Below are 19,356 nucleotides of genomic sequence, written 5' to 3' on the forward strand. Positions count from 1 at the left end.
AATGAAAAAAGAGGAAAGCAAGAAGCAGCAGCCTTCGTTCATGCATCATAGAGGTGGCAGTGGTTACAAAACCCCAGGATGGAGGGAAATGAAAGAGAAGCTGGTTGCTCCTGTTCTTCCCACAGCTTTCATTCACTTCCAGATCACAGCTCCAGGACAGTTTCATGCAGTTATCCTCGCATGTCTGCCACTCTGCAGGCCAGTCAATACACTTCGACTTGTCTAGCCCCAGCACTTTGTTTGTTTTGGGGAGTTTAGATCAGCAGTCCTTTAGTAATTTGAAGATAACATCTTCCCAAGTTAGTCAACTGCAAGCCAGTCAGGCTTACATTTTGGGTCAGAATATTTCCATTGCTCATTTGTGCCAAGCTGCAGAGAGAAAAATTTTCTTCTCTTCCAATCACTTCAGTGTAGCCAGCAGACTAAGCAGGGACCTTGCTTTCTTTTGCCAACATCCTCAAAAGCGCTCCCTTTCTGGGAAGCTCCATGGGGTGTCCCACGTAGGCTGACAGTTCTCCCCCCTCTCCCTGCAGTGTTGACTATCCCAGCTCCCAGCACAGCCTCTGCTGCTTGGGGAAACCCCAGACAGTGCCCAGTAGGAACAGGAACATTTTCTGATCAGCATGTGCAGTATCTGCACGCTTTCAGCAAGTGCCTCTGCAACTCTACGGCATCACCATGCCAGAGCTCCAGGACGTGTAATTACTGAGAAAACAGGTCAATCTTGGGATTAAAACCTCTCACAACATGTTCAGTGATCCCCCAGGAGAGGAGAGTGAGACCCAGGCTGTCTCCCCTGCAGGACTGCTCTGCCTCATCGCCACATAATCCCTTACTTTCAGATCCTCCTGCCCCAGCACGCGTGTTACCAGGCCCAGCTCAGAGCACCACTGAGCCAGCAATGGACCCAGAAAGCCAACTTAATTTCACTAAGACCAGCTGACTTCAACAAGTGTAGTCACCAGCTGGCCTGGGCAAGGAAGTTTCATGAAGAGGCTTTCACACAGCAGGTGTGTTTCTCAATTCCACCAACAGAGTCATGGCACTTAGGTTAACAGGCAAAGGACAGATTTTCCGTAAAACCTCCCTACTAGAATACATCAGTCTCCTGTCCCTTCCTTCTGTGGCTTGCCAGCGACTGAAGGCCCTGCCATGCACTCCAGATCCTCAAAAGTTCAGGGACATCTACTCTCATCCGACAACACATCTCTCTTCTGGCTATTGCTTCTGAGCCACCCTGTAGACAGATTTATGGGATTGAACAGCATCTGTGCTGGTTCAGCTAAAGAGTTTCTTACCCTGGCAGACTGGAAAACGATTACACCTTAACTTGAAATGTGAGTGTCACTAAATTTACTGCATTTTTTTTAACTAGCAATTTCTGAAGCCATAAACCTCTCCCGCTCTTTCTTAGCACCCTGCATTTGAGTATCTCAGGACATTTCAAAAACAGCATGCTGAACAAAAAATATCAGATTCAGCAACAGTGAAACAATACTAAGTAGTTTCTCTATTATATTTTTACGAGCTACTTTAGCTTTGCTAGTTATAGAAAGGGACCTAGGAACTTCTTAGGTCTTGACAGAACACACTCAACAGCCGGTGATTTCTCTGGGACGAGGAGTGGAGGATGAGCGACCTTTCCATCGCATCTTCTGCAACTGCTGTGCAATTCTGAGCAACTTAAATTTTAACAAGAGTAAAAACGTCACATTTTAAAATCTCATTTCTTAATCTCAACACTGCTGCAGGTGGCAGAGTAAAGAGAAGGGCTGATACTTGGGACTTGTACTGGACCAAATGCTGCTGACCTCATGAGGAAGATATTATTGAAACCAGACAAGAATTTGCCTGTAGTTCTTTACAAACAAACATCCCTACCTGCTTTTGGAATCTATACAGAAAAGATTTCTAGCTATAGACAAAACAGCCTCCAAAAGAAGGTCAAAAGTGAAGGGGAGGAAAGGAGGAAAAAAAGCAAGATTTTAATCAGAATACTATACAACTTTCAAGTCTGGTCTCATATATCTTGTCAAAGCTTAATACTACAGAGAACCAAAAACTACACAAAATCCCCCAAAATCCTATCTTGACCTTTTAATAGAGCTCCTAGCATTCTGCAAATCAGTGGCCTCATAGAAGCAGTCATCCTTCTTCAGCCTCCTGAAAATCACTTTGGGAAGTAGTCCAGGACTTAATACAGCAAGACCAGAGCAGGACAAAAGTAATTCACCATCCACTCAGAATCCCTACTGCCCTACCTGCCCTCTCCTAAACTGATGTGGTTTCACTGTGTTTGAAATGGAGGAGCCCCTTGGCAGAGCAGAGCCCCAGCTGCAATGATTCCAGGCACTAGTTCACCTTGGTCATGGACAACGTTGCAGTTCTGGACCAGCAGCTCAGTGCTTCCTTGCAGAGGCAGCGAGGACCATTCCTGTCTCAGGCTTTCTGAAGGCTTCTGGTGCTGTCACAGATGCTCACCATTTTTGGTGGCTGGGCCAACGCCCAGCATTTTCCTCTCTTGGTCTGGTGAGCAGAGGTAAGGTTTACTCAGGGCAGGCAAGGAGGCTTTGATGCCCACAGGCTGCCAGTGGAGCACCACCACTGCACTGACCACAGCCCGGCTCCAATGCTGGGGGGACGTGACATGGGACTGGCAGCCTCTCCCCTCCGAAGGATGCTGGAAGCACCGTCCCTCTCCTAAGCCACCCCTGCTTTGCTCCTGCCAGCCACAGCCACCCCTCAGACTCTGCCCCCACACGCAACGGTGCATGTTTTGCACCAGCCTACCAGGAGCTGGGTACCTCCATTCTGCTGCCAAGCAAGGGCAAGTGCGCCGAGAGCAGCCCCAGTTATTTGCAGGTGACCTTCTGTGGGACAGCCAGGCGCGGGGGAGCACGGCCCCACGGCCCCCCGTGCCTCAAGTACTCACCCAGAGCAGTGATGGACACCGGGGTGCCCGCGTGCCGCTCCCCAACCATCTGCCACTCCCCATCCAGCGTCCGCGTCCACTCGGCCACCCGGCACTCATAGTGGCCCTCGTCCGCCTTGACGCTGTTGAAGATCTCCAGGGTGAAGGAGCCGGGCCGGACCTGCTCCACCTGGATGCCCCCGTAGCTGCTGCGCTCAGCGTACGAGGGGCCGGGGTGCAGGGTGCCCTCCCGGTCCAGACGCACGATTTCGCTGCGCCGGTTCAGCTTGTCCACCAGCTGCCAGGTGACCGAGAGGCGGCTCTGGGGCCCGAAGCCCGAGCGCACGTTGCAGCCAAAGCGCAGGCTCTCTCCTTCCAAGACATTGCTGGCGTTGTTGATAATCTCCAAGGAGATGCTGGTCTCTAAGGAGAGAAACGCATACACACACAGGGGAGATGACACACACTCGCCACTTCTCGGGCTGCAAGAAGGACGCTGCTGGCCAGAGACGCTTTCCACCAGGTGCAGGAGACTGCCCACACATTTGGGTCCAGGCACGTTTTAACCTCATGCCATGTTTTAACCACATCCAAAACCGGCCTGTGGGCAGCGAGCTGCTCCTGGTGACTTGCACACTCAAAGCAGGTGTAGGCCAAAGCCGGCTCATGAGACATTGCCGTGTCTTCTGGTCACAGGTCCGGGATGGGATTTCAGCAAAACTTGAGGGAATTTCTGTTGCTACAATTAGCACTGCATGCAACTGGCTCTGCCAAAAAAAAAAGCTTCCAGCTCTCAGGGGTTTTCAATTCATGCCACCCTGGTCACCATCTTGCTACATCCATTCCTGTAACACCTTCTGGGAGAAGCTCTCCCAAAATTGCCACAGCTAGTGACACTACTGGTAGCTATCACTGTTTGGTAACATTAAAAAAAATATCTGGTATCCTGAGCTTCCCAGAGTGGTAAGGCTTTATGGCTGTTTTTCAGAGATACTGAGTGCTGGTTACTCCTGCTGTCTTCCGTTGGAGTTTTGGACACTTAGCATCCTTGAAAAATCATCACATTTGTTCCTAAGGCTGGTGATTTATCAAATGGCAAGAATGAAGTCTGTCTGAAAGATGGCTGTGCATAGAAGCACTACATTTTAGACACTTGTCCAGCACAAGATTTCTAACTAGAGTAATTTTCAAAGCCAAACAAATGAGACCGAATATCGGCAGGAGAGAAAAGAAATAGAATTTCTCTTGGAGAAATGAGGAAGAGGGGAAAAAAGCTAGAGGAAAGGGCTGCATTTCCCTACAAACCTAAGAGATAGGAGACAAATACAGCACAAATTCCCCTTTCAGCTACCCTCTGTTTGGTCAAAGCCCACTGCCAGGGTAGCATGGGCAACACGTCCATGGTTCATCACGCCATGGCTACCTGAATTTCAGAGAGCAAAACAAGGAATGAGTCAGCGGACCCTCTCCCCTTGATCTTGTTATTTCTGTATTTATCATGATTGATTTATCATGATTTTCTGATAAACACAAAGGGCATTCAGGCAAGACTCCAGCAGCTTGTTTTCATCAGAGTTGGCTGACACACAGTGACCAGTACAGAGCTCCATGCAAAGAGTACAGGGGCTCAAGGAGCACACAAACCCTGGTTTCTCCCCGTAGAGCTGTCTTGCCAGACAGCTGAACAAACACCGCTGAACGGCCTGCAGGAACCCAGCAGCTATTAGGATAAACCAAGGCCAAGCCAGTCTACCCATTAGGCCTGGTGAATACTTTAGAGCACCCAGCTCCCTGTGGAGTAAGGCAAGGAGAGAGGTGTGAGGAGCAAGTTAGAGGTTGGCACATGTACCTTCAGCTCAAGGACAAAACTGCCAGCTTGGGTGTGGGCATGACTGCCCACTACGAACCCAACACATACCCTTCCATACCCTTTTCATACTCTTCCCAACAACAAAAATAAATCTTGCCAGTTGGAATTCCAAGCCTCCAAGGCACGCAAACTCTTATCCTCCCTCTCCCCCACCACCACTGTCTGGGCACATCACGGCTTCACCAGCTGGCTGCCCAGGTCAGCACTGTCCCCAGGAGGGGATGGGCATGTCTCTACTTACTGAGAGGCATAACAGTGATGGGGATGTTCTTTGGCCGCTTGCTCTCCTTGTCGATGAAGTCCCCTGTCACGGTCTTCTCCCGCTCGGTCACCCGGCAGTTGTACTTGCCGCTGTCCTCGAGGCGGAGGCGGTAGATCTTCAGCACGAAAACGCTGTCACTCTCTTTGGCCACCTTCAGCTGCCCCAGGGCCTCGCGCTGGGCAAACTCGTTGTTGAGCACCGGCACGGCGTTGGGCCCCAGGCTGGCGATGAGGGAGCTGTTGAAGGCCCAGGAGATGGAGAAGTAGCGGTCGGGGATGTTCTGAGCCTCCAGGATGCACCGGAACTCCACCGGCTCCCCCACGATGTACATCCGCTTCTCTGTCTCCAGCCGGACGCTGAACTCCTTATCTGGGGAGAGACATCTCTCATGCATCAGCCCAGCAAAGCCCATCAGGAGAGCCAGCACACCTCACATGAGGCGTTTACAACTTGCTACTCCCTCTGTGGCGAACATCCCTTGGACATGCACGTCCATAGGTGAAAGGGTTTAGGGGTTTGCTTTTGCTGTGAGAGGCCAGATGGGCCATTGCTGTCAGAGAGGCAGCTTCCTGACTTGCAAGCAAAGAGCTGTGAGGCTTGCCCAGTCACAATCCTCCCCTCCAGCCTTTCCTCCTGGGAGCAGCTCTGATGTGACAGCAGCATTCAGCAGTACTGTGGAATATGACCTGGAGCCTAGTCCTAACTCACACCCTGCTCCGCTGGAGTCAAGAGGCAGAGCCTTTGGGGATATCACAGAGGAAGAAAGAGCTCAGCTGGATCTTTAGATCCTTAGCAGGAACTGTGCTGTGGGCTAGAAGGATTTTAACTTGCAAATGGACCTCGTGCAATACAGAAGCGCTTGCTGAAAAGTTTTAGTTTTATTTTCTGCTGTGACACTCTTACCTCTTCACTTACCAAAATTCTCACTGTCTGTGCTAGCACCAAGTGCTTAAGGCATATGTTTTAGCTTCTGTATCAGGCCCAGATCGCTGACCAAACCAGGAGATACCCAGACCACCCAAGCCCCCTTGCTGCCCTGTTGTCCCCTGACTGGTCTTTGCTGACATTTGCCGTGCCCCCAGGCAGTGCTTGTGCCCTCCTTTGCCCAGCCAGCAGCCTCACAAGTCGGGCACACGGCAAAGCAAGAAGCCAAACCCCAGCCACCTAGCAAGGCACAGCCCCTTTTTCCACCTCCTCCCACCTCCCAGCCCAGAGAGAAAAAGCCGAGGAGACACTCACCAGTGGCTTGCACGTTGACGATGGCGCCCTGGGAGCGCTTGCGGGTCATGGCGTACCAAGAATCGTCCGGGTCCTGGATCCACTCCGCCGCCTCGCAGTAAAACTCTCCCTGATCTGACGGGTGGAGGTTGTAGATGGTGAGCTTTGAGGTGGTCTCCCCAACTTTGTCCAGGCGAACGTCCCCCGTGGCCTGTCGCTGGGCGTAGGCGCTGCCGGCCCGCAGGACGAAGTCGCGGCTGAGGGAGATGACCTCCACGGGCACCTCACTGCCGCGCTGCCGGTACCAGGCGATGGAGACGTGGCTGTGCTGGGCTGTGCTCTTGGACACCTCGCACTTCAGCTCCAGGGAGTCATGCTCCACTTTGTTGAGTGTCTGCGGGACCGCCGTCACTCGCAGCGAGTCGGGGATCACTGCAGCCAAGGGGGACAGGGAAACACAGCCCCGGAGTCAGCAGTGCCAAAAGGCCGAGTCTAAAGCCCAGACACACTAAAAGAGAGCTGGGATTTCTTTCTTTCTTTTCTGGGAGTGGCAACTAATCATTATGTATTAGCAAGGCCCTGCTATCTCACATCTAGCCCCTAAAAAGAGGGGAATCGTCCCCAAAGCCGTTAGCTGGGAAAGACCTTGACCTGCTGCACATACTCCAGTGCAGTGCTCAAATTCCTGCTCAGTGGGCCCCAGCAATTGAACAGAGCTTTCCATCACGCTGTAGAGCACCACAGCTCCACTTCCCATGGAGGCCTTTTGTTACGAGCAGCCTCCCCTTCATCATGTGCCCCCCAGCATGCTCTGTGAACCCACTCTTGCCCACATCCTTCAGCCTCTCCTTAGCCCTGGAAAGGTCTTTGCTCTTCATCATCGGTGGGGCCAAGCTGAACATACTTAGTTCCTTTAATCTTCTCTCATAAAAAAGTCAGGAGATCCAACTCCCTTCTCCTTTGTTTATATCATTTCATCTTTTAATGACCCCCTCAGGCCAAATGAAGGGGTTTCTGCATTCAGAGGGAACTGGCTCCTCTGAGGGCAGCAATGCAATTGCATCCTGACCAATGCCTATTCCAGGGACACAGCTATGTCAAGGCACTTGGTAATAAAATTGCTGGCTACTTTTCCAGTTGATTAACCAGAGGAAAGGAAGTATAGCTGCTAAAATCAGGATGAAAAAAAAAAATTGCAGCCCCTCAACCTTGCTTGATTTTAGTAAGAGGTTCTTCTGCCACCAGAAGATAAGACTTAATTTTTATAAAGAAGCCTTTCTAGACTTTGCTGTCTCAAGAAACTTCATGTGGAAAGAAAGAAGAATTTAAAACCTCTCCCCAGCTCTGCAGATGAGGCAGTGTTAGCAAGCCTGTTAATGCCCACGGTTTTGCCACGTACCAGTGGAATATAATTAACATATCTCAGTTCAGTTTCATTGACAGCACTGGGTGGTTTGACAAAATTAGCTGAGCTGCCAAAAGCTGCATCTGTTTCATTCAGGCACTGCTACAGAAAGCAATGAACTGCAGTGAAGACAACCACTGGGATTATTTATGGCAGAAAAGTCAAAAACAGAAGAGAGGAAAGAAAAAAGGCATGAGTTGGGAGTAAACAAGAGGGAAATCTTCTCGCACCCAGCCTGGATGGAAGCATTTGCTTTTACCACATGTTGACTACCCAGGTTACTGCCCCTGTCAGTACCTTTGTAAGGTTGTTCTCATCGCAGGTTATTGCCTCTGTCCCAGTGGCCACATCTCCTACTCCCTCCCTTCCCCTCATCTGGAGCCCCTATCCCCTGCTCCCTGGCAAGAGCTTCTGGCAGAGCACGGCCAGGATCCTGCTTGCTTCACCTTTCCCCCTTCCCCTGACTCCCAAGCCAGTGGTGACAGCAGCAACTAACCTTTCCAGTTCACACTGCCTGCACAATAAACTTTAAACTTCTCATTTCAAACCTCATTGAATAATTTCCAGAGCTGCACAGCTCCTTTCTCTTTGCCCTCCAGCCACAAGCTCCTACAACTTTCCTTATGTTATTTAAATAAATTAAACCTGATCATCATCTTGCTGAAGCGACTCTCCCGCTGAGATGCTTTGAAGGCAGAGCTCCCTGCTACACCAGCCTCCACACAACAGCTTGGGAGGTGAAAGCGGGTATCTGTGAAGTGTGCCTGCTCTCCTTCCCCCCAGTCTGAGAGCCTTGTGCACCCCACCAGTTCCCTGCGTGCCCCCCAGCCCTGCTCAGCAGCAGAGCTGCTCTCTGGGGAAGCACAAGGCAGAAAGCAGAGAGCAGCTGATCCCAGGAGCCTGCCTGGCTATGCAGGACAAGCCAGGTCATGCTCGAGTAGGGGCCAGGCACTTGGCTTGCCAGACCTGGAGCTGCCCGTCCCTGGGAGTAATGCTGGGAAGCCTGTCTGAAGGCTGGGCTGTTCCCTGAGCAGATTGGAGGTTGGCATGGGTGTCATTTTGCCAGCTGGAACCGTAACTTTGGATTTCCAGGTCATAACCTGGCTGGAGGTAGCATCTTTTGTACCACACGGGCAAGTTATTGCAAAATGCACTCGGGGAAAAGAATCAGGAGGTGTCAGCATGTGGTTAAAGGTGTAATTTAACTGTGGGAATGCCTGACACACTGTGCTGCATTCCTCCTGCTCTTTTGGTTAAAAGAGTCAATCAAGATCCTCCGGGTTAGAGGAATCTGTAAGAGCTTTTGGGTTGCACGCAGCCTAGAGGCAATTGTCTTAAACCAGCCTGGCAAGAACACACATTCAGTCGGTGTCACCTTCTTAACCAGGAGGACTAGAGATCTGCTGGCTAAATGAAAGCCCATTTTCCAAAGGGTCAGATGATCAGGGAGGGACAAGCCAGAGTCCTGAGGTGGCTGGGCCAGAGGGAAGGCTCTGTGCTTCACACCACCACTCTCACGCTTGGCCAATGATGCACTGACAACTGTTTTATTTACACTGCAAGACGCGGCTCAGGCAGTAGGTTTGGGAAGGGGGGAAGTCGGCAGGAGAAAGAGGAAAATGCTATTCTCCAAGCAGGTCACACAGCTCATTTCAGATGGCCAGTGAGTATTTCGTTCTGAATGCTACAGAGCACTGGGGACTCCCACAGCGGGGACACAGGTCTGCTGGGACCCACACACCACCCCATGGCAGAGATCCCGCTGGCCTGCACCAACAAGAGGGCTACAGGCATGGTGTAGCCCATCAGGCTGGAACAGACCACGGCTGGAAGTCACAGAGAGGGAAGCAAGCATGGAACACTGCAAAAATGCTCACTAGGGTGGGACGCAGCATTATCAGAAGTTCCTTCCAAGCCAGTCACCCTGTTTAGGCTTCAGAGACACCCGTTTGCATATCAGGACACGAGTAATTCTTTGCATGGGGCTCACCTGGGAGCCCTGGCTCTGCTGCCAGCCATCACGCTGCTGAGCTGCCCACACACTTTCCTGCAGCCACCTGCCACAGAAGAACCAGGTTTTCTGGGGACATCCTGAAAGCTGAGCTTCACTTGAAAGCAAGTTGGTAAGCTTAGATGAGAGGCATTTCACTGTGTGAAGGGGAGCAGAGCCACATCTGAGTCATAGCCAAGAGGGATGCTGCAGGACATGTCCTCTTGCCCACTCTTTCTCACCCATCTCCTGCCTGTTTCTCCCCTCTTGTCCAGGTGCCACCCAGGCAGCCTCCTCAGCACTTCCCCCAGCACCCAGCCTTGCTTCCTCCTTGTCCTCCAACCCAAGTCCATCCCTCCAGCTGTCATGACCCTCCAGATGTGTCAGAAGAACTCTGTTCTCTCCAGCACCAGTGTTAGATTTGGCAGCAAGTGGCTGGACAAGGAGATGAATGACTGAAAAGCAATTTCTGGGAGCAAACCTATTGCACTACTGCCATCCCAGATCCAGTCACAGCTGACAGGTTTGAGCTTGTACTTACAACACTGAAGAACAAGAAATACAGCACTTCCTATTAGTCCCCAAGCCACAGGTCACTGCAGAGGGCACTGGGATAGGTACTTGGTGCTAAGTACAGGATGCTCACAACCACTGCCAAGTTTTGAAAGCTCCTGAAATATTAAATATAAGTATTTCCACTAGAGGGTGTCAGGGACTCAGCCAGAGAGAGTCCCAGGGCTCAGCTGCCAGGACAAGGAGCGGAGAGCCTGGAGCTGCTCCTCTCTCGCCAGGGCATCCCTCCTCAGGAAGGCTGCACATCCAGCTCCAGTCAAACCCTCCTCAAATACACACACTTCACAATCAACAAGCATTTGGTGAGCTAACTATGGCTAACTCTGGGACAAGGAACTGGCTGACAGTCTCCCAAAACACAGGCAGGGAACAGAATGGAGTTCCCAGGTGCAGACTTGGTGCACACCTCCACACTCTTTCCTTTGAGCCCCATTTCCAGCAGCTCCAGGTGCCATGTTGAACACTGCCCACGTAGACAAAGACAACTCAGGCATCTCCCTTCTCCCCACACTGGCTCAGGTTCATCCTTGGGTATCCAAAATCCCAACTAGCTCCAAGAGGTAGGCTATCAAAGCTTCTATGAGCCAGACATAAACCAGAGAGCTACCAGCATCTCATCTAGTCCCAGGCAAGGCAGAGATGCCTGCCTGAGATGCCGTTTCCTTGCTAAGCGATGCAGGGGGAGCATCAGGCTGGGAGCCAGAGGCTCTCCTGCTCAAGCTGGTAAAACAGTGCTGTGAAAATCACTTAGCACTATGGTAGATTTACACTGCAGGCTCCTCAGGAGTAAAACAATTTAGACAGGCTATCCAGTACAGCTGGACCATCTCAGGGCTACTGCAGGAAAAGCAAAATCCACCATTCTCTTCTTCCCTTGGATTTTCTTATAGCTCTTACTCACTGATACACTTTTGAGACAGTCTATGGTGCTACCCTGTGTCCTCATCTGCCTGGACAGAGCTAAGCTTACCAAAATCAAGCATAAATTATTTAGGAAGAACAAATACATGTATTCCCTACTCCTAAGCAGCTGCTTCTGGCTAAAAAATACTGCTCTCGATTTCGCAGGGAATTAGTGCAAGAGTTATGTTTCCGTCCACCCCACAACATGTTGTTGTCCTGCAGGGATCACAGCCCAGCACCACAAATCTCCTTCCCAGCCCCTCTGGTTGCTGGGGAGAGGGACAGCTCAAGAGGAACAGCAATGCCAGAGCCACCCTGGTGAGCCCAGAGGTGAGCAAAATGCACCAAATGGCACCTGACTGGCAATGTGGGTGGGAGCATGAGGCACAGGGACACAACCTTTTGTTATTAGCCCCTGCAATCTGCTAACCCTTCTGTGGCCACCCATGCCAGGGAAGGAGGGACGGTCTGCCACCAGAGCCACCCTGATGCCATGGGAACAGCTGGAAGGGCTCTGCTGTCTCCCAGTCACTGCAAGCTCTCAGGGAGCCACACTCCTTACACCCCTCCCCACACCGCTATTGACTGCCATTCCCTGCAGGATCCAGACGTGAGTGCACGTGTGTGGCAGCAGGAAGGGGTGGGAACAGTATGTAGATTAGCAGTGTAATCCTCTGGAGCTCTCGTGCCTGACAATTAGCTGTACATGCTGATCCATACCTGCTGCAGCACATCAGGCACTGCTCTTCCTCATCAGCCAAATGCCTCCAGCACGGAGGAAAACACAAACTGTGTTACGCTGCAAAACTGATGAACGCCCGCAGTGTCACCTTTGTGAGAGGAAAAAATCTGAGCTGATCATGCCATCTTATAGCTTGTCTAATTTTTTAAGCGTCGTGTAGAGATTCACAGGTGGCTGCAGGCACAGCAAAGCTTTTTTACTTTTAAGTTTCCTCCACTGCCCACGGTCCTACCGGAGACCAGAAACTGAGGAGGCAAACCTACCACCCCAAGAGGTGCTTTCACTGTGACTGAGGGTGTGGGGTCTCCGTGCAAAAAACGTTCCCTCTTCTCTTCTTTGCCTACCAACATATAGCCACAGGCTCCTGGTACCAAGGGGAAAAGCAAGTGTTAATAGTCTGGTTGGTTGGGGATTACTTTCCTTCAGTAAAGCCCCATCTGCGCTGAAAAATAAGTATGGTTAAAGGCAGGTTTAAATGAAAGGCAGATAAAAGACTACTAATTAGTTAGGAAAACTAAAAAAGAAGGAAGACCCTTTTCTGAAATAGTGAATTTCCCTCAAGTTCCTGAAGGGGTGAGCAGAACTTCTGCTGTGGTCTAAACAAAAGCAATCAGAATGCACTTTTGATCTTCATGGATATATTTAAACCTTATTTTAAATGAGAATTTTAACCACGAAGTCACTTTCAGTTGCTACACACTCAAGAAATGCTCAGTGAAGCACTGAACTTGCTTGCATTTGTATCACTGCAGCATTCTGTGGCAAGAGCAAGAAAAAAACAGAATAAAATAACACGTTCCCAGTTGTTCTAGCAGCTTTCTAAAAGGGTAATTTGCTACTGATTCAGCTACTGGCAGAGGACAAGAGGGGAGCTGAAGAGTTAAGTGAGACGCCATGGTAGCTGTTTCACAGCAGTAGTAATAAATCCTCCGATTACAATAGTATCCTTGTTGGTACATTAATGACCGGCTGGAACGATTATGCCAATAGAAATGCATCTCCCAACGCAACCGGGTGAGTTCAAGCAGCCAGTGAGAAAGGGCACAGGAAAAACCCCCAGAAGTAACTAACGTAGGAGAAAGGGGAAATGAGAATCAGACAGAAGACACAAGAACTGGAAATTAGGTCAGCTTTCCGAGTCAGGGCCTGAACTTCCCCGTGCTCGCTGCGGGCTCCGTTAGTCACGAGCCCAGCCTACCCATTGCAAGATGTGGCTACGCTCCCTCCCAGGCAGTGGCAGAGGATCCCACTGCTCAACCTGCTCTGTCTCCACCACGTGCCTTGCAACAGGAGCTTCCCAGCCAAAGCTGCGTACACGAGCTGTGTCAGAACCCCCTAATCGGATGTCACAGTCGGAAGCCGGTGTGCCCACCCCGGGCACATGGGACAGCGAGGTTCTCCTGCAGCTTCCCACGCCCCCACACCATGAACCCACGGGGGCTGGCAGCAGGTGCCCCATGACCCCACCAGCAACCCCCTCCCTGTGTGCTCAGGGTGTGAGTTCAGGGGAACAGACGGGCTCAGCCCCAGCTCCGCTTTCTCCTTGATGGACCCAGGGGAGTTGAGGATTTCCCAACTGCCTGTGAGTGCTTCAGCTCCAGGAGAAAGGACACCTGCTTTGCCCCCATGCTTTTCCCCTGGGCTTTACTCTGGTGCTCCAGCCCTGCCAGCACAGCGCGGTTTAGATGATTTCTCTGAGTTTTCTCCTGCCCAGAGTGGTGAGTGCTCCACCAGAAATGCTGATCCCCTTCCCTCGACTGCTTTGGATGCAGAGTGGCAGATGCCGGGAGCACACTCATGGCCACTGCCCCTGCCCTCAACTAAAACCACTTTGGGGAATAGCAGAAGGCAGGCTTCTGCTAACAAGCTCCTCCCTCTATCTACCCATGTCTCAGAGCATCCCAAGGAGCACCTGGTTATTAGGGCAGCTAATTTAGGTGGAGAAGTTCAAGTGACCTCATTAAAATTGAGAAAAAAAAAAAAGGAAAAAAAAAAAAAAAGGAAAGAGGAGAAACCAGAAAGGGGTGGTAAAAGGACAAGGTGGCACCCAGCAGTGAGAGCCATCATTTGTTCATTAGCAAAAATTATCTGCAGCATCAGTGGAGTGAACCCTGACAACAGGCAGCCCAAGGGGCAGAGACACTAGGCAAGGAGAGGTGGCCAAACAGCACAGTGAGGCAGGTGTGTGGCAGAGGCAGAGAGCACAGGCTTCACATCTGCCTCCATCTCCCAGCTATGGGAGAGAAGAAAACCTTTCCTTCCTTGCATATGCACACCTTTTTTTTGCAGTCCTGCAATCCTCTGTAGGAACAGTGCAAACCAGTCTGCAAGAAAAAAATAGGTTCAAGGTGGTGGCAGAGATAACATCCAAAAAGGACAAGCGTTTTTCCTTGAAGGAAACTTGTGCTTGGTGACAGACTGGATCCCCCTGCTCTGCCACCTGACAGGACACAGTTCCTGGATGGGCTCTGTGGTCACAGCATATCATTCAGCAGGCTGGCACTCCAAGCAGACCTGGACAAGATCCAGGCACACCGTGGCACTGCCCCACTCCCACAGCTCTGCTGAAGGTGACGTTCATACCCTGGCCTCTGCTTCGTGTGACCCTGGCCCTGGGACCTCCCTGTGCCCCTGCTGCATTGCTCAGTGACACCTGGCCAGGCTGCCAGCCCAGCCCAGCACTGCCAGGCACCTCCCACACCCCTCTGAAACAGAGCCCAGGGGAGACACCCAGGCAGGTGTCACCCAGCAGCGGGGCACAGACCACCGTGCACCACACTGACCTGCGCAGGCAATAACCTCCAGCAGCAAGCCAAGGTGAGCCAGCTCACAAATCCCTCCTCTGCCTCCCTCCCTCTTCTACAGTCTCACCTCTGTGAGGGTTTAGCTCTCTCACTGATCCCGAGCACCAGCAGTGAGCTACCACAGCTGAAGGCAAGCCTAAGCCACCGCAAACATGAAGGCAGAGCACATCAGCACGCACCTCTTCCACCAAGGGTTAAGCTGATGTGTTTTCCTTAACAGCACTAGTGAGCTGAGAGCAGGGATGTGGGAATCTGCTGTAGCTTAAACTGGCAGAGGGCAACCCGCTAAGCCACAGCCTCCTGGAGCCCACAGGACAGGCAGGGAAAGTCAAAAAATAAAGACCGGGAAACACAGAGCTGAGGAGCTGACACAGCTCGGGCTCCCCTGAAGCTGTGCATGCAACACTGTCTTAATGTTTTACACCTCTGAAGCCCAAGTTAAGAAATGACAGAAGTGGGAAGCTTAGAAAATCCTCTTTTCTCCAATTTTTTTGAAAGCCTGATTTCATTCCATCTAGCACGTTTAGGCAGGCAATACTAACAGCAGGACAGGGAGAGTTGTGTAGTATTATTTCAAAATGCATCTCAGGCCACATTCCCCCTGGACCATAATAACATTTGCAGTGCTCCATAGTCAGGTAAGTCTCCCTTCTCAAAAATCAATCTTCAAGGAGGATTCATTCTTCTCTACTTCAACTATACAAGTAACACCAGGAGATAAGAGTGCAAGAGCTGCTTTCAGAGATTAGTGCCCCCACTTCAACAGCTCAGCAGAGATCATACAGGAGGTCAAAGTGTGCACGTGAAAGCTGTTTTTCCTTCATTTATGCAATAATGAAGGTTTTGAGACCCTGCAAGTGACTTTCTCCCATCTGCTTTTGAGGGTCTAATCTGCTCTCAGAGCTGCAAAGCCCAGGACCAGAACTTCAGGTGTCCCATTCTCACTCACTCAAAATGTCCCAACAGCTCTCTCCTTAGACTCAGCAGCAATGATTTATTTTTGCCTTGGGGACAAGACAACACAGACCAAGACACATTTGGGAGATGATTTTTGCAAGCAGCAGTTCTTAAACTAATGACTCTAAAGGCTCCCAAATCAAGAATCCTCAGTCCATCCCCTCCAAAACCCAGCTTCCTGCTGAACAAGAATGGAGCACTTCAACCCTCACAAGCAAAGTACAAAGGAAGCACAGAATTAGGCTTTATTCTCTATTACAGCCCAACTTTCCATTCAGCCCAGGTTTGGGCCTTAAGTTTCCATGGAAAGACAAAGCAAAAACACTGGCATCCTCAGGCACAGGCAGGGAAGGAGAGAACTGCATCCTTCACATGCAGATTATCAAGACACACAGGGTAGCTATTAAATAGATGAAAAAAAAGTTTCGAAATCTAAGAACAAAAGAATCCCCCATGCAAACTAGGACAGTGGAAATCTTTTCTTTGCCTATTAAAGTATGGAAATTGTTCATAACATATTATACATCCTCACCAGACAACAACCATCTAGTGAGCCACAAAGTCAGCATGAGCTTTCTGGAAGCTGGAATGAAGGGTGGTGGCTCTTCTGCATATTTCTAAGCTACCTTCCTCCAACAAGGTTTTGGCAGCTCAGAACAGTTATTCTGAAGCTGGCACTCTCATGATGAATGAAAGGCACAGTCTGGCTCTTGTAGGATGGAGTCCAAGTTCCCCAGCCATGAGGACCACCTGCTCTCCTCCTGCACTAGAGACTGCGAAGAGCAGAATTAAGATGAGTAAAGCAAATTCAGCCAAACAGTTGACAGGATTTTTCCGTCTGGTCAAGATAATATAGATAAAACCAGGTAACATCCACTTCTGTAAATCTACTTTCCTGATTTTCTACTGTACTTCTGCAATTTTGCCTCTCACACACATGGTTATGGTCATCTCTCCTATCCAAGCTCCACGCTTCTTCTAAGTTCAGGTGGTGGTAATTTGGGGGACAGAGGGTAAGTAGAAGGGAGGTGAAATGCTGTGCTTTAAAGGGTTTTTGAGACTGTGCAAAAAAGGTGTTCTCTTGCTCCCATGTAGCAATCAGCTCCTCTGGAAAAGCTAGTCTGGCACTCACAAACAGCTGACATTTGACGTGAGAATGCTTGGCATCACCTCTATTGAAATCTTTTAATACATGTATTTATTTTTATATGCACTGATCCGAGCTTTTCAAAGCACACTATACCCTTCCTTTCTCCCCCTTCTCCCATTCCACTTCCTCTCAGATTTCTGTGAACCTCTCGTTATCACCCTAATGACAGATGGCCAACACCAAGTTGCTCTCCCCGCAAAAAGGCTGCAAGGCTCAAACAGCATTCCCACACACAGCTTTAGAAAGGGACACCACTTTTCCCTACAAACTGCTCTATATTTGAAGGAGATGAGGAAGAAGACAGGGTGTGTCAAGTCAGTGAAAAGAGCTGTGAGCAAGGATCAGTTGATGGAAACAATGATGGCTCTCTGTCATGACATTCTGCAATGCCTTGGGAAGGTATGAGAAGAAAGACTCTTGTTCCTCCAGGTAGGTCCCCCAGGGCACAGGGCTCCAAGCCTTCCAAGATACCCCAAATCCTTTGCAGGAGCCTGCAGGCATTTAAAAATAAGCATTCAGGAAATAAATCTCACATTAAAATAATGAGAAGGTGCTTTTGGTGCACCTGTCGTTAACCCCAAGGCACACAGAGTGGGTCAAAGCAGTGCATTAAGAAACCCGCTCAAAACAGTAAAGTCACAAAACCAACTAGCAAATCGGAAGTTTCCATGGTGCCTCCAGTGCAGGATCAGTAGCACTGACTCCAGCAGAACCCAGGACTTTACTTATAGAGCTTCCAGCCTCCTACTGGTGAAGCCTCTGAGCGAGAGCCAAGCACAGTTGACACACTGCTGTCCCCAGGTCTACAGATAACTCCTGTTTGCCCAGTCCACGCTTGTTTCACCATGGTATCCAAGTGCAAAAGGCTCTGCACGCTGCCAGCTTCCCAGCTGCTGCTCATTGTCCTGCAGGTAAATGGCAAAAGGGGCCAGCACAGAGCATTTCACTCACTCAGCTGCTTGTCGGGAATGCCCTCGGCAGAGCAGGCTCTGGAGCTGCAACTGCCTGAGACATCCAGGGAGGCATGCCCAGGAACAGATACTCTGCTGGCTGGTGTCTGCTCAGCACACTGAGGGAAGCACAGCACAATGGAAACATCACCAACTCACATCAGCCCAAAAAGACTCTCGAGCAGAAGGAGGGAGAGGGAACTACTTCTCTGCAGTTATGAAAAGAGGGATCTCTAAATGTCCTGGACTCCTGTGAAAGAAAAATGAGGGAGGAAAACAGAAGATAATGCTTTTTAAGACTGATGAAAGACAGAAGTCTTTGGGATAGGTTTCTCAGCACTGCAGGATTCTTGGACAGTATCTTCTTGCAGATCTACCTCTTGTACCAGCCTTTGGCTGGTAAGAGTTCTCAGGCTGACCTGCTCCTAAGAGATATTTAGGCTTCCAGAGGAGACAACACCACCTGACAATGTGTGCACCTGTCTCCCACTGAACTGCAGCAAGTGGCTACTGCTCTGAGAGTGCCTAAAGCTCTCAAAGTGAGAGATGCACAGGAGTTAAAGAGTAAGTGTCACAGGTTTCGTTAAATAGCTAGAGAAGCAGAGGAGATACCACAATAACATTTAACTGTGGAGAGCAATGCAATGTTTGGTAAAGCCTCAGACACCAAAGTAGTCACGTGGAAGACAACCATGGGGGTACTACAATCAAGGAAAAGCAGTGACTGCACTTTATATTAGATACTTAGCAATTCGACCATGAAGTAAAACCCACAAGAACCCAAGTTTCACTAGTCCTCAGCTCACATTTACTCTCCTTTCTTTTATAAAAATAATCTTCATCAAAGTTAGCACTGGTATGAGCATGCTATCCTGCCTTAAGACAGGGGACCCACTCATCCACTCAAACAAAAAAATCACTGAAGGCAGATTCAGGAGCCTTGCTTTGTAGCATAGCTAGGACATGTCCTCCCTCCTTGCTTATCAGTGTTTTGTTCCCTGTAACAAAGCAGGACAGTTTTAAAGGCTAATGTATTTCAGATCACAGCTAAATCCCTATAAACACAACCTTCAAAAAGGAAGAAGAAAAGAGCTTTAGACTGTTTCTTTTTTTTCTGTTACATTAAAATGGAATGAAGGATTTTTTCCCCTGTTAATTATTCTGCTTTTTTTTCTGTTTTCTAAAACCCTTGCTTGAGCACATTAGGTATTCAGGTCTCTCATGCCCTGGCAGACTCAAGGGACACTGAAGAAGTAGTGGAATCATGACAGCATAGATAGGAGAGTGGAGAAATCAATAAGGGAAGGGACCTTCAGTCAGACTCTTACAGATCCCAAGTCCTGGCTTGCTCCTATTAACAGGCACACTTGGGAAAGAAATTCCTTGGGAAAGACTCACACTACCTGTGGCCCATTAGCAGAGATGGTCACACTTGAGGCTCCAAACACCTCTTCTAGGCTGGTTCTTTGACAGACACCATTTCAGAGCAGAATAGATTATACAGCAACACTGTACGCTACTCCCCCAAAATAAATAAGCAGGGAAATGATCTAAAAAAGAAAAAAATCAAACAGCCTTGTTTAAGAAAAATGTCCATTCTTCCAGCCATCACTGAAAAAAA

The 19,356-nt window shown here is 49.8% G+C and overlaps 1 protein-coding gene across 3 annotated transcripts in view; it reads right to left on the reverse strand.

Annotated features, from left to right (window-relative positions):
- IGSF3 (immunoglobulin superfamily member 3) overlaps positions 1-19,356 on the reverse strand; it is a 94,225-nt gene that overhangs the window by 26,478 nt on the left and 48,391 nt on the right. For 2 of the 3 annotated variants that reach the window (XM_027888243.1, XM_027888244.1), the window contains exons 3-5: positions 6,283-6,693; positions 5,023-5,412; positions 2,933-3,334 (exon numbers count right to left, since the gene is read on the reverse strand). In XM_027888243.1, the coding sequence (XP_027744044.1) occupies positions 2,933-3,334; positions 5,023-5,412; positions 6,283-6,693 (1,203 nt within the window). The remainder of the gene's footprint in view (positions 1-2,932; positions 3,335-5,022; positions 5,413-6,282; positions 6,694-19,356) is intronic. The other variant, XM_027888245.1, reaches the window with a different exon arrangement.

This window comes from Empidonax traillii, unplaced genomic scaffold (assembly GCF_003031625.1).
Source record: "Empidonax traillii isolate 1590-97213 ecotype Southwest subspecies unplaced genomic scaffold, ASM303162v1 scaffold236:size2090792, whole genome shotgun sequence".
NCBI lineage: Eukaryota > Metazoa > Chordata > Aves > Passeriformes > Tyrannidae > Empidonax > Empidonax traillii.